The 16,942-nt window shown below is 27.5% G+C and overlaps 1 protein-coding gene across 1 annotated transcript in view; it reads left to right on the top strand.

Annotated features, from left to right (window-relative positions):
- Window positions 1-10,780: 10,780 nt before the first annotated feature.
- Window positions 10,781-16,942, top strand: part of LOC107066530 (uncharacterized) — a 52,033-nt gene continuing 45,871 nt past the window's right edge. The window contains exon 1 of the mRNA XM_089177593.1: window positions 10,781-12,034. Coding sequence (XP_089033719.1) covers window positions 11,862-12,034 — 173 coding nt within the window. The 5' untranslated portion in view covers window positions 10,781-11,861. The remainder of the gene's footprint in view (window positions 12,035-16,942) is intronic.

The following is a 16,942-nucleotide window of genomic DNA, read 5'->3' as shown; positions in this document are numbered from 1 at the left end:
TAAAAAAGAAAATGTTACATAAAAACAATTTTTTAAATATTTATTAAAAATTTTCCAGCCTACTTCGAAAAATAAGAGTGAATTTGATCGATAAACAAAACAATTGTTTCTATGTTAGACTGAAAAGTTTTTAACTCACTCGCGTATATAATAATTGATAATTATTATATATATATATATACAATGAAATAAATAAAATTAAAAAGTTAAAATTTTAACGTTACATAGGTTTATGGGATATTACGTTAATTTCTTCAAACCAGATTCATTTGTGTGTCCCTTTTTTATTTCTTTTTTTCAATTCGATCTGGTTCATTCGAACGTACCAGTCAAGGATCACAATGAACAGCCAGATCAAGGTAATCCTTCGATCTCAAGACTGACCTTGCAAACGATCGAATCGATCATTTTTTTTAGCTCGTGTTCCGAAATAAAAAAAAAAAATAAAAAAAAAAACAAAGAATTAAAAATAGAGCAAAAGAAGAAACAATACACACACACACAATCGTTGTTATCACATAATAATATTATATTTCTATTTAATTTTCTTTGATGAATTTTATTAAATAAATAGTATTATACCAATGTCTTCCCTTTTTCTTTCTTTAAACGAGTACGGGAAGTTTCAATATTTCCAAATTTTCGTTTGTATATTTTTCTTAAAAATAAAAGAAGAAGTTTTAAAAAACCACATCTTGAGTATTAAATACCTACACGCATAAGTAAAGATTAGTTGCATATTTTATCGTGCGTAACACATAAAAGGTTAAATCCGCTTTCCTTCGATGATTTTACGATCTGATTGTCAGAAAATTAATACAGTTTTACTTAAATACACAGTAATATAATCAATCTTTAAAGTAGTACGTTTAAAAGAAATAAATTGACATAACAACAACAACAACAACATCTTCAAATTAAAAATGTCTATATTGATTACTTAATATTAATAAAAATAAAAAATAAAATATTAAATTATTATAATCCATTTGAAATATTATTTGTGTATATCTTCTAATTAATTTCCTCAAGTCCCAAAAAAATTCATAATTTAAGAATAACGAGGAGAAAATTGTTTCCTTTATCTCGATTTGTTTTAACAACATATTATTAGTGTCTTCTAATCCTAGAAGAGAATGTCCTAACGAAACGAGAAACAAAGCCATCGTGTGCCGAGAGATTTTTATCGCACGCATTGGATAAGCCTTTTAATGATTTCCTTTAGGACACGAACAACCCCACCATGACTAAGAGTATTATGGCCTTGTACATTCTAACCGTATGTGGAACACATCACCTATGTAAATACTTTAATGCAAGTAAGCGATGACTGACATTTCCGAAGATGTAATTAGCGGGAGTTTGTAATTAAGAAAATTCTTCGTCAACTGTATATATATATATCTTAAGAATGTTCAACATTGGATAAATCAAAGAAAAAAAAAGTGTATACACATTTCTTCTACTTATAGTGTCTCACGGTACGATCCCTATATGGGTCAGTTGTTCATATGGTGTCTCTTCATGGGGTAGGGGGAATTAATCTTGAGATTAATAAAAACTTAAAGACTATATATTTTTATAATATTAATTTATAATATTTAAAACATTTCATGAATTTAGCGGTAAAAGGATAAACATATGGATGTGAGCTTATTATTAGAGAAAGAAAATGAAAAATAAGGAGGTAGAAGAAGAAAAGGGGGTTGACAGAATTTATTTACGAGAGTGGTGTGCTTGATAAAAAGTGGAAAGAAAGTTCGAGGTTTTTATTTCTGGTTATGGTAAGTAGTCACTTAGTTGATAAACTTTTGTCGTGATTTTTTAAAAAGATTTACGTCAAGATTTATTCATACTTAACACGGAACAAAGTACTATTATTAATATGAAATAGAAATGTACTGTGTCCAATACGCAGGAAAGGACTAAAAAAGTTCTGAGTCAAGCATAAGAAGGACTGTAATAAAATTATACTAGTTATACATAAAAATTAAGAAAGTGGGAAATAAAAATTACACACGCGCGGAATACATAAAAGTATTTTATATATATAATTGAAGAGAGTCGTTTTCCTATTATTATTATACGTATAGGAGGATTTAAAAGTCCTAAATCCAATATGTGAAGGGCTAAATTTAGGTTAAAAAATTTACTTTTGAATATCTACTTTAAAACGATAAAAGTACCAGTTACTTGTACATAGTATCAATCAGATTGTAAATTTATTTAAATATTGATATAACTACTTAATCAATATTAAAAATTAAAATATATTATAAACTAATGATTATACGTTATTAGATGTTTAATACATTTACTTAAGGATTAATACAAAATTGCATTAAATGATGCATTAAAAAATATATAATTTCATTAAATGCGATTTTTACGTATGGTTAGCAAAAAAAAACCAAACTAATAGCATCATACTATACGGGGTTCCTTAAAATCATTCAATTAAATTGTCTATAACATATTTTTCTTTTACCGTCAACAATTTCTAAGATATTTAAATGTATCTAATTAAATGGGACACCTTGTATATGTGTGTAACATGCGTAGAATATATATATGTAGGTATATATTTGTATAACTCTTGAACGGGTAAGAAGGTTGGTCACCTTTGGTAATAACTGAGAAGAAAGGCAGTTCGTGACGAAAGGCTGCACCGACGTCGTGCCTGTCGGCTGGTCAAACCTAACGAGAGAAGAAAAAAAGAAAAAAAAGAAAGAAAGAGAGAGAGAAAAATGAGAGTCAGACGAGAGTGGACGTTGTAAAAGGGGGAGAAAGAGTGGGGGGTTTCGATCGTGGTAAGCATTTCACTAATTAAAGTTCCGTTGCGCCTTGTCGAAGGCACCGTACGTATGTTCATTCTTTGCTTTCCTCGTTTATTATTTACTTCCTTACGTTTTACAATACAATTATTCTCCCTTTTTTGTTATTTTTTTTTTATATTATTTTTTTCTATTTTTTTCGATCAATATATATAATATATTCATATATATATATGATTTCCTTTTAATTATTAATCGAGGAATTTAAAACACAAAATAAATTTTTGTTTTTCCCATCTGTTAGGGTGAATCCAAAAATTCGTGACTTTTTAAATTAATATTTTTCTCATTTGTTGTTATATATATATAATGTAATTTTATTCATCTCAAAATATTGCACACTATGATGAAACAACACAATTAAAATCACGAGTTTTTGGTACACACTAATATTTCGGTCAATAGTACGTTCGTTGACGTTTACAATTTTACGGATTTTGGTATTTTCCTATTTTTCGTTTTTTTTTTATTACGTCGATAACAAAAAATGGGTCTACAATTCCTTTATATTTAAAATTACTAACCGGTAATTTATTATAAGTATTCTATATATTATTATATAATATAATATATAATATTATATATAATTATTTATTTTATTTATTTATTTATAATATATATAATATATATTATATATATTATATTATATATTATATTATATATTATATTATATATAATATTATTATATAATATGTAATATTATATAATAATTATTTTATTTCTTCTTTATTAAGAAAGAAGAAAAATAAATTATAAAACAAAATGAGAAAATTATTTGCAACTTTATAATGATAGTTCTATAAAAAAGAATATATATACATATAATATATATAATATGCATAATAATAATAATAACAACAATAAAATTAATAATAATTGATTAAAGGAAAGTTAAGTAATGCTCGACAATACGTATGTTGCATGTAACTCAAACGACGATGTTTACGTTAACGGGAAAGTAGAACGTGTTCTGTGTTTCATTATTATTTTTTTAAATTACGATTCATTGAAAAAAATAAATCAACAGGATTTGTAAGAAGGTCGTGCAAAGTTACACGAGGAACACTCAATTGCAAATTGCTAGCTAAGTCATCCATATGCAATTGTCGTTAATACGGTAATGTATATATATATACATACATAAATATATACGTACATGCATACATACACATATATAGGATTAATACGCATGACTGGAATAATTTGCAAGATATTTGCATAAAGTCGATTAAGAAAATTAACGAAAAAGAAAAGAAAAAACAACAAAAGAACAAGAAAAAAAGAAGAGGAATAAAAATAAAAGAAAAAGACAAATAAAAAAAATAGAAAATGGAAGCATCTGGAAACGACGATCATTATGAAAAATACTGAGAAATGATTATTGTTAAATCAAACACGATCCAGATTAGATGATAAATGTTAAATGGAAGGCCAAAGATAATTAAAATAATGTTACTAAGAATCATTGATCGGTTCCTTTTAAACGTCGTGTCATCTTTGTCATAATCGTTGTCATCATCATTGTCATCATTGTGTGCTATGTAGTACATCATCATTGTTCCTAAGAATCGTTTGGCCTTATTCTTATGCAGTCATGCAAATATGAGAATGTTGAAAGATTTTTTTTTTCAAAGGATAATTCTATCTTTGTTATTTGAAAAATACCATGCTGTTGATAAATTCAAAATGTAATAAACAAAATTATTAAAACAACGTTTTAAATAAATTAAATCAATTTTCTCATAAACTTTTATATTTTTTTATATTACGGATAAAACGTTTAGGAAAGTTGTTTGAGGAAATTTTGAAAAAATTGATGAAAACGATCGATCAAGATCGATTTCGAAAAATGAATATCAAAATTTATTCGAGTAAATACAAATTATAAAACAACGTTAAGTAAATTAATGAATATTCTTAAATACTTTTTTTTTAATTTAATCGAATTAATCGATTTAACACAAATACAACCCAACAAGCTTCGTATATTATGATATAACGTTCAGGAAGTTGTTTTATCGGTTTTGGAAGTAGCTTTGAGAAACTGTGAGAACTGTGATATCACGGTCGAACATTCGTTTAAAGAAAAACTTGTTTTAAGTATATAAATGCAGAGCACATCATCTCTTCTTACATTTTTCTCTTACTCTTACTCTTAAACTGTTAACTACTTAACTCTTACTCACTCTATGGGGTGAGTTACTTGTCGCTAACGTTCAATCATTCTTTTTTTCTCTTTTTTTTTCTTTTTAAAACGTCGATTATGGTACTGTCTCATGGTAACTCGATTCTAACGATATATATCGTTTATATTCCTTATGAAGAAAAATTTCTTGAACAAAATCGATCTTTCTCTCTCTCTCTCTCTCTCTTTCTCTCTTTCTCTCTTTCTCTCTTTCTTTTTCTCTCTCAAAGAACAACATACTCGAGTTTTCTACGAAAAGTTTTAAACAGTCAACAACAGTTCGAACACTCTCTTCAAGTTTTCTCAAGCATTCTTTTTCTTTTTCTTGTTCTCTTTTTCTTTCGTTGATTTATTTTTTTTATTTTGTTCTCGAACTCTCTTCCTCTATTTTAAACCAATTCTTTCAGAGTTTTGCGTAAGAAGGCGGTATACCTTTCGGGATTCGCATTAAATCAAGGATACAAGAAGTGCATTTTGCAGTAGACGGAAAACCGGTTGCACTGATAGGTGCCACTGGACTCGAAAGTCTACGTGTTCTTTCTTTTCTTTCTTTCTTTATTTTTCTTTTACAACTCCGTGGATGGAAAGAAAAGGAAGGAATTTCCAATGGAAAAAGAAAACCAAGGGAAATAAAAATAAGATTAGAAAAAAAGACGTTTGAAATATGAGGAGGATAGGCGTCAATGTAACAAAGTATCAGGACTTGTAAGTCAGATGTTGGCACTTTACAGATCGGATTACGATTCCAGTAATGTTGACCAATAACAACAAACAACAACAACAAAAAAGTCTAGTTAAAGGAAAATTTTATATATATATATATATATATAAAATTAAATAAAATTAGAGAGATTAAAATAAATTAAATTATAAATTTGAGTAACAATCTTTCCAATGTTTGTATTCTAACGGTAAGATAAGAACAAGAAAATGGAAATATCTTTGTATGCAGCCAGAATAAATTTATTTCAACAATCGGTATTATATATATTAATGTTAATTACATGATCACGTTACATACTATATAACCGTATTCCTCCACTCATTCTGTTTCCCTATTTCCTACTCTGTTCTCATTTCTCCCACTCCTTTGTTAAATCTGTCCGAACCAATCACTTTTTCGCACTCTACATTTGTATCGATTAGAAATCTTATGGAGGGGAGGCTAGGAACAAATAATAAATTTTGATCATTAATTAAATTTTCATCAGAAATATGCGATTCAATCGATGATGATGATGATGAAAAAAAAGAAAAGTGTGATGATAAAAATAATAACAAAAAAACAAAAAATAAATTTGCTAGGAATTCGTAAAGGTGCGAAGTGGGGGTGGGGGTGGAGGGATTAAGGATCGTGTCCTGATTTATAGATCGATTTATCGATTTATTGATCTATCTAATTCGAATTGCTTAACGTGTTCTCAAGAGGAACAAGAAGATCGTAATCCTGGAGACAGTAAAAGTAAATAAGCAAGTATATATATATATATTTCCCTGGACGTTGTTTCAAGGCAATAGACAGACCATTCTCCAAGAATTACGATTCGGCCTTACTCTGATAAATCAACGAGTAAAATAGAATAGGGGTGGGGGTAAAAAGAAAGAAAAAAAAAAGAAAGGAATTGAATTGAATTGAAGGAAATTAATGATTGGGGGTAAGGAAAAATAAAAGAAATAAAGAGAAAAGAAGAAGAAATGATGGTGGCGGTGATGATAATAATGAAAAAAATGAAAAAATAATGATGGTGGTGGTAGTAATAATGAAAGAAAAAAAGAAATGGAGGGAGGAGTGTAAATGGCGGAGGAGGAGGAGAAGGAGGAAGAAACGAAGGTATGAACAAGACTTGTTGCCTGTAGGCTTACTTTTTAAAAAGTACAGTTTGTTCTCCTTTTATAAAAGCCGAGATACGAGTAAAATAGTTGCAAACCGCCAAAGAACTTACGTAATTCTTCGTAAATCCATTCTTTTCTACCCACCCATTTTTCTCTGCCTATCTCCCCCTTCCCTAACCCTCTCCGAGTACAACTTTTCCACAAGTTTATTCGTTCATTACTCGTGTATTTCGTTACTTCGAGTACTCGAATGTTCTTTTGATTTATTTTTCTCTTTTATTTTATTATATTTTGTATAATTTTTATTTAACTCGTAACGAGTGTTATAAATGTAGATAGTTGTAATGTAAATGTAGATGTTGATACTTGTAATATCAAATTAATTTTATTTTATTTTTATCATATAATTTATCATATAATTTTTTTTATCCTATATATTCAGTAATTTTGTATAATATGTGTATATATTTAATAATGATAAATGTAATCACATAGAAATAAAAACCTTTAAATAATGTGAAACAGTGAAACACGTGTATTGGAGTTTATTGAATGAGTTTAGGAAGTATAACACTTTATAATGAATGGTATATGGTTTATTTTCTTTTCTACTCTCTTCTTATTATTCTTCTTCTTTTTTAATTTTTCCATAATTCTTAATTCTAATGGCTCGGTCTAATAAACTCAAGTTATTTCGTTATCTTTTACGTAGGGTCATTTATCTGTACTTAATCGAGCGAGTAGCATACCTTGCCTCTTTTACTCTCACTGAGTGAGAGAAACATTCTTTATAATACTATCTCATTCTCCTCCCACGATTTGTTAAAGGAATTTTTTTTGCTTTCGATACACCATGAATAACGCGTCTCGTGCCCGAGGACATAGAGAAGGGGGTGGAGTGTATCGATATAAATCATCGTAGGGAGTTTGAAAACGCGTGGATTGGAATATCCTTCCATTAGAAATGGAAAACTTTAACTAGAAAGGGTTCTCGGTTCCAAGGATTTCAAATAGCATAACGTCATGTTATTAACAATCTACTATATGTATAACGAAGATATAAATATGTAAGGAACAAAATGTAAGATATTTTTATATTTAAAAATTTTTAATTTATATTTAAAAATATTTAATTGTAGAATATTTTTTTCTCCCGTAATATTTATTGTCAAATATTTGACGATTTATTTTCTATAGAATAAAATATATAAGTTTTCTCTTTTTTTTGTAGATATATAAAAATATATATATATATATATATTTTTTTTTGTATTAAATAATATATTATATGAAAATTAAAAGAATTTGTAATTAAAGGAAATTTTTTTCTATAGAATAAAATATATGTTTTCTTTTTTTTTGTATTAAATAATGTATTATAATATGAAAATAAAAGAATTTGTTATTAGAGGTAAAAAAAATTTTTAATATATATTATTTCTATTATTTGTTTTATATAACCAAAAAAAAGAAATAAATAATATAAATAGAAAATAGAAAATAATCGTTGTAAGAAAAATATAATCTCGACGCATTACATTGGAATGTCTAGAAGTAGTGGAAACTTACCTGTTGAGAGAGAGAGAGAGAGAGAGAGAGAGAGAGAGAGAAAGGGTATTTATTGGTTTTTCTTTGATTCGAGAATAATTTGAAATCATACGAATGTTTGTCTTACAAACAATTCACAAAATGTGAACAATTCACAACAAACAAATGTAAATTTGTTTTTATCACAAAAAAAAAGAAACAAACAAAATTAATAACAAAATTATTTTCCTCCTTTTAAGAGAAAGAAGGAAGGGAGACAAAAGAAAGGAAGTGAGCAGGATGTGGGGGAGTTGAAGAAAAAAAATAAGAAGAATGATTGAGAAATCTTTTTGGAGATTGGAGTGTTCTCATTTTGACGTAAAACGATTGAACTGTACGTGAAATATTCACGCAAGATAGACAGGTGAGTTCTCGTTTAAATATCGTAGAAGTAATTTCATCTCATTCAGTTTTGGGTTCACCCACACATACACATACCAAAACACACACATACACTACGAATATTACGGCATCTTGGAGAACCGTTTATAATGACGTTGTTATCGAGTGTCTATAAATTTACATAATATTTTGGTCAGCACTCTGGCAAAACCTTTCTACGCGTGATCTGACCGATGTTTAAAATACACGCACGTATGCGTAAGCACATACACATATACACGTATACGTGCGCGTATACGTGCGTGCAAAAAACTATACGATCACGATGATAATGATTGATTCCGACGTACGATTAATTAGTTCACATATTATATTTCGAACAAAATTTCAAACGTATTTAATACTATACATACATTATTAACGTTATATTTATTTTATTTTGCAATTTGAAAAGAAAAAGAAAGGAAGAAAGAAAAAAAAAACAAAAAATTATAGCATAGTTTCTTCGTCTTATTGCATGCAAATTCGAATCAAACGTCCTGTTAAGTTGTACAAAAAAAATACCTTCTTCCCTCACCTCTCACCCTTCCTTTTAACAAGGAACGATATTTTATCGATCTTATATGCGCAATATCGATACAAATATTTATAGATCTCGATAGATCTCAATAGATCTCGTTCCCCTTGATAGAAACTTCATTCTAGTTATCTAGCTTATGGTTAAATAAGTCAACTTCATTGCTGGGATTAAATATGCTATAGAAGTAAAGTAATGTAATAATTATTATTGATCGAAATCAAAGTACACTTGTAAAAAAAAAAGATATAGGAAAAAATATATAAAGAATAGAATTTTCTTCGAGTCCTTGATTGAACGTTTCTTATTGGATCATCTAACAATTATTACGATTTGTATTATTGAATTTTTTAAAACCTTGTAATGTGAGTTTTAAAATATAATAGTTTTAATAAATGAATAATACCACGATTAATCAAATTATTACTGATCATATCTTTTTTCGTGACATTTACATTAATAAGATCAATAATATATTTTTTTTCCTGATAAAATCTGTAAGATCCGATGGGGGGAAAAAAGTGTTCTATAATAATCTAAAAAAAGAATAAAAGAGATACAAGTACCCGTCAAAATTATAAAGTTTTAATAATAATAATAATAATAATAATAATAATAATAATAAAAGTAAAAAGTAAAAAGTAAAAAGAAAAAAGAGGTATAAGACAAACATGTTCTCAACTTGGGCGGTCGTTCGGTTGGTTTTTGATCACTCCCACCCTTTCTCTTTTTGGAAGAACTAGAAGAAGAAGAAGGAAGCTGGGAGGAAAGAGGACAGAAGGTAATATGTAGAGAGACTTTGGTTGGTACACAAGATCTCGCGTGAAAGTAAGTCTTCCAGTTGACTGAGAACGCGTGTCCACGGGTCCTGTTAGTTTAACTTACCTCCGTGAAAGAAAGATACACTGTGTCAAGAGGGTGGGGTGAAGTGGGGTGGTAGGGAGGGTTGAGGGTGAAAAATCAACCTAAAAAAGGACCTAACAAGTGAGTGAAAAGAACAAAATATGTAATATCAAATATAATACAAAATAAAAGTTATCAGAAAAATAAGAATAAGATTAAGAATAAGAATAAGAATAAGAATACTATGAAGGGTTAAGAAGAGAGTGAACAAAAATAACAAAAAAAGAAAAAGAAAAGAAAAACACAAAATACTTGCATCGGTAGAGGGAAGAAAAAGGTATTGCAATAACCCTTACTTTTATCAATTCTGTTTGAACGGCAAACTACTACTCATTCTGTTGGGTTAGCAGCACACCGTGTTCTCCCGAGCGTTCGATAGCCCCGGATAGGAGGTTTGTCCTCCTCCTTTTCCACCTCCTCCTCCACCTCCTTCTCTTCCTCTTTCCCCCCTTTCTCCACGGATACACTCTAAGGGAGACACGGAAAGCAACCGGGCCCGACACTTTGCCAGACGCCGTCTTTCCGGACGGTTCCGAGAGTACCTATATCCGATATCTTGTTTTGTTTTTCTTATTTTTGCATTTGTTTGTTTATTCGTTGGTTCGTTTTTTTTTTAAATCGGTATATTATTTTATTATTGTTATTATTTATATAAACAAAATCTTAATTTTTTATATTCTTCATGTATTCATCGATTAATTCGTTCATTAATTCGATTTTTTTTGTTTTGTCCAAAAAAGAAAAAGAATTGAAGAGAATAAAAATTTCAAACGAAATTTTAAATATTACGTAGAATGACATTCGAATATTATAAAATAATCGTCGATAACATTACGTGTCGTTCTTTTACGAGAATTAAATATCGATTTAGGATTATTCATTTTTAATACGAGATTTTATATTAGATTATTTTTTCTTTTTCTCTCTTTCTTTCTTTCTTTCGTTAATTAAAAAAAAAGAGAGTATAAAAATTCAATAGAAAATAAACTGGCAAAGATACCCGAAGTGATTCCGGCGTTTCGCGTACATCAATCCGATCATCCTCCTCTTATAGAGGAGGTTCTTGATCCTAATCGATCTTTACGTGAGTGATTCGATAATAATCATCGAAGAGATCAAATACGAAGATAAAAACAAAAGTGTATACAAACGTGTAATTAATTGAAGTGAATAACGTTAATTAATCAAAGTGTTTTTTTTTTTTTTGTAATAGAGATAAATAATAGTTTTATCCTTTCAACCCCGAATCAATCCGAAATTGCACCCCGTTCATCAAACTACCACCTGGATTTCATCTTCCAACTCCTCCAATTTCTTTAATCTTTTTCCATATTATTCTAATATTATAATATTCAATATCGAAAAATATTATCTACGATTGGATATATATTTATTTAAAGTTGTGACAATTCAAAAAAAGGAAAAAATAGACAGAGTTTGTTCAAAGTGTTTTTCTTCTCAGGAAATTAAGTGACGATAAACTTTCTCTCTATTTTTCTCTTTCTATTTTTTTTTTTTTTTTAATATTTCTCTTTCTATTTCTATCTCTATCTATTTCTATCTAAAGCAATTGAACGAGGTCGAGGGTTTCTTAGCGAGTATGAGAGAGGCGGCAATTATCGCCGTTTGCCTTCTGGGCTTCGTCACCGCTGGTAGTCCTAGATTACCCAGGACTTCTGCGGATCAACGCAACACTCGCAATGCCAGTGTCAACGTTACCAATGTCACCGGGAATTCACTCCCACCGCCTACACGTGGCTCCCAAAGGAACAGGTAAGCTTTTCTTTGTGCTTTTTTCTTTTTCTTCTTTTTTCTCACTTTATTATATTATTATTATCATTATTATTATTATTATTATTATTATTATTATTATTATTATTATTATTATTATTATTATTATTATTATTATTATTATTATTATTATTTTATTACTCATCGATTGTACGTTATCGTACGAAAATTAATTAGTAATGGATTTGTTCAAATATTATTGTGAATCTGAAAAGTTCGTGCGTATTTTTTGTTTTTCAATTAATATTTAACAAAAATAAATTTTACAAAAAATAATCTTATTATGCAATTTATAATGCGATTTGTAACACAAGAAATGCAGGAATTTTTTATTCATCCTAATAATATACGAGGAAAATAGCTATAAACTATTCTTTATTTTTTTTTGCATCATTCATCTTATGACACTTCTTATTGTGAGTGGTCTAATGATCGATTTCAAAAAAATACAAAACATATATGCATATGTATATTAATATAGAAAAAGATTTTAATCGATTGTAAGCAAACAAAAAATATTTTCTTTTACTTAGAAACTAACGATGTACCTTTTTGTTTAATACGTTTTTATCACACTGTTTTTTTTTTTTTTAACAAAAAAATTACCTCGTTTTAACAAAATCACTGGTCACGTTGCGTTTGATTATTTGCTCGTTGTAGGGTTATAGTTGTTAGAATTTATTTTTCTAATATGCTTTTTTTGAAGTTTTTATTTTGTTCGCAAGTAACGAACAAAATGTCGTCAAATTTAATAAAGTCATATTTGTTTTTTTTTTCATTTTCTTCTTTTTAATGACACTTGTAACAATTCGAAAAGATGAAAAATTGGTAATCTTGTGATCGAAAATATATAACATTATATTATTCCTTTATTTTTGTGTAGATTTTTTTTCGGATAACCCGATATATATTTATGTAGTAGTTCGAAAAGATATTGCGATTAAACCGGCTATACTTCTAACACAAATTCTTCGTTGTATTGGTTCGCATATGCCCCACAAACACGGAACTTTCCATTCAAGTTTCATTTAATATTTGAGCTATATTTTTTACGTGGGTCGTATACAATCAAAACGATTTAAAAGGTTCATTGAAAATCAATCAGACACATCTAACAAAAAAAAAATTTGTATTTATAAATATTATTTTTGTATTTTAATAAATATCATTTTTCGAATTAATTATCTTCCTTTGTTAATAAATATATTATTCTTTAGATTTAAATAATATTTGTCAAATAAATATTAATATTTAGATTTAAATATATTTTTCTAATATTTATTAGACAAATAATACTGTTTATTATATTATTATCATTTAAATATAATATTATCTATTAAATATATCAAATAAATATTGATATGTTTATATCAATCTTTCGATTTATCTTATTTTTAAATATTATTATTATTATTATTATATTATATTATCTATACATTTGAGTAAACGAATGAAGATTTTTGATCAAGGTTTTCTACTTACGTTTTACAACGAGATGTTGGATTCGTGTTTTTTGCGAGAAGCACGGTCATCAATTCATACAAATAAAAGAATACGTGCACACATACGTGGGTTTATACGTAAAAAAAAAACGAAAAAAAGCACTATAAGTTCAGTTGTATAACGACGGGCGGCCCAGATTTTTTACGAAGGACAAAAAATGCAAGTGAATCTGTAACAGAAAATACCGTTCACTTTAATTACATCTTTCTCTTTCTCTTTCTCTTTCAATCTTTCTATCTTTCTCTTTCTCTTTCTCTTTCAATCTTTCTCTTTCTCTTTCTCTTTTTATTTTAATAATAATTTCTACGACATAATATTGTCCTTGAGAAGCAAAGAATGGAATTTCTATCGAACACTCTAGGTGTCGATGTCTTCGATAATTCTCGTATTACATACAAGTGGAACGTGCTTTATGTAGAACAACGTGTTCTATTGAAAGCCAATGAGCTATCTAAACGACATAAAAGTATTATTAATTATATTCCCTTTCTATATGTGTATGTGTTGTGTGATTACCTCTTACTTATTAATTCTTTTTTTTCAAATCGGAAATCATAAATAAATATTTCAATTGGAATCTATTTTACATTATGTATACACATTATATAGACATATACATATAATAATATATTATTATATAATATTCCTAATTAATTCATACAAATATTATAGTATATAATAATGTGTTTATAGTAATATAATATAATATAATGTAATATATAAAATAAAATATAATACAATTTAAAATAATATAATAAATTAATATAATGTAATATAATATAAAATAATATAATATATATTCGTAACATATTAAAATATATATATAGGTAGGTTTATGGTTTAGATGATTCAGTAGAATGAATTTGATTTTCTAACTTTCTTACAAATTAAACTGATTTAATAATGCTTCTTACTATTCTTCTTTTTCTTCTTTTTCTTCTTCTGTTTTTTTCTTCTTATTTATTCTTCTTCATTCTAATTCATTAAAAATATGCGGAAGAAGTTACGTGCGATCGCTCGCGCAGAACATCTTAGAAATTTTTTTTATTAAAACGATCAACTGATGTAACGATCTGAATAGAAAGAGATCGAAAATCGATAGAAAAAAAAGAAAAAAAGTATTACAATACATGCTGAGACTACCAAAAACAATAGAAAAATTTAACTCGTTGATATCTTAATATGGTGTTTTAATTGGAAACACTGTTGTAAACAAAAATGAAAAAGAAAAAAAGGTAAAAAAAGAACACACACATTGAAAAATAACTGCGAGGCTACAAATAAGTGACGTAACCAGAATCGAAGTGAAAGAATAAAGATATATAGAGATAAAATATAAATTAAACTCGACTTACTAAAATAAAAACTCAAACATACCTGTATCCTCTATATGGCGTTAAACTAGATATACAACTATGAAAAAAAATAAAAAAAATAAAAAAAAATAAAAAAGGAAAAAGAATGAAAATAAGGAAAGAAACAAAAAAAAAAAGAAAAATAAATAGTCGTTGGATTACAAATAAATGGAAATACCAAAGAGTATTTATATTCTTATTGGAATCAACGAGTTATCCGAATGTCCAAGCATAGAAACTGACCTATTCACATACATATATATATATATATATATATATATATATATATTGTATGTATACCTTTCGATAAACGAACACCTACTACAAAATGCAATTCAAACGTGCATTACGTTCCTTTCCTTCGTTTAAACGAGAAAGTAATACACGTATGTAAGTATCTTTGGTATCTATAAATGTATACGTATGTATATATGCATATACGTATATGTGTATACATGTATGTATGTATGTACATTCATGACCGTATTGTATTATTGCGACGTACATAAATTTCGTGCACGGTGCAGGAAGTAAAAGTTCGACGTTTATTATCTGCCTGCGGTATCATTGCAAATGCAATAATGCATTGTCTAAACATAATCTTTCTTTCTCTCTCTCTGTCTGTCTCTCTCTCTCTCTCTCTCTTTCTAATCTCTAATACTTAATATTCAAGTAAAAATGAAATTCAATTAGAGGTACCATCGATATCTTTTAGCTAATATGATAATTATCTAATATAAAGTATTATTCAATATTATGAATTGGAATTAATAATAATAATAATAATAATAATAATAATAATAATAATAATAATAATAATAATAATTATTATTATTATTATTATTATTATTATTATTATTATTATTATTATACACGAGTTATATGTATAATGTATAAATGATTAACTGTAGTTTTTAATAGATATACGATATTCGAAGAAAATAAATAAATAAATAATGTTTATTTATTATCAATTAAAAGAATAATCGGGGTGTCACGTTTAATTGGATTTAATAATCCTTCTCAATTGAAAATAGAAAATAAACAAAAAAAAAAGAATGAAATTATAAACGAATATCGTTGGTACAATCGATAGTAGTTTAATATTTTGCTGTTTTTGAAGGAAAAAATAAAATAACATTTTTAAATAACAAACAAATAAGCAGAAAATAAAAAAATATAATGTATAAATTTAATGTTAACAAATAAAAAATATACTGATTAATATATTTACTAAAAATATATTGATTTTTTCAATCAATACGATTTGTTAATTCGTTTTTAATTAATTTAATAATCTTAAATAACAGAAGAACAAAAATTACAAAATTGCAAGTAAATAAAATAATATACACATATATTATAATGATCGAAAGCATTTGAATGTGTGGTCTTTAAAAAAAAGAAGAAGAGAAAAAAAGAAATGAAGGAAGGAAGGAAGAAAATAAATAAAAATAACGTACCAAATACGTAGTGTAGATACCTTGTCCCTTATAAAGCAGCAACCACAACGTCGTGAATCATACAAACCACAACACAACACAGTATGCGGTATTCTTTGTGGAAAACGGGGGGTGGTGGGGTGAGATGGGAAAGGTAGGAGATCTTGAATGGGTGGTTTCGTGGTCGATGTATAAATAATAGGATTTCGTACTGACGCGAGAAATATATCCTTGGGTATATAACAATGTAGCTCGTGCAGCAGAAGTTTGGAAAAAACACGTGTTCGAGTAGTGAGAGAGAGGGAAAGAGAGTAGGGTTCGTGAAGAGGATCTGAGAATTTAACAAGAAGAAAAAGAAAAAGAAGAGGTAGGATGCAATATTGATCGAGATTCTACGTTCGTACGTCACGATTCAAGATATGTGAACGTACATACGTTAACACATATACGAATATACATACGTATACTCGTATAGAGACATATTTATTCATCTCTTTCTGTTACAAAATATTCTTACTTCGTGCAATATATATTATTCACTTTTCTTTTTCTATTCAATTATCTTTTACCATCGTAAATTTTTCTAATAG

Source organism: Polistes dominula, unplaced genomic scaffold (genome assembly GCF_049000335.1).
Source record: "Polistes dominula isolate Pdom_NZ unplaced genomic scaffold, Pdom_raw_medaka contig_24, whole genome shotgun sequence".
Lineage (NCBI taxonomy): Eukaryota > Metazoa > Arthropoda > Insecta > Hymenoptera > Vespidae > Polistes > Polistes dominula.
The sequence above is the reverse complement of the archived record's forward strand: the minus strand, read 5'-3'. Positions and strand labels throughout refer to the sequence as shown.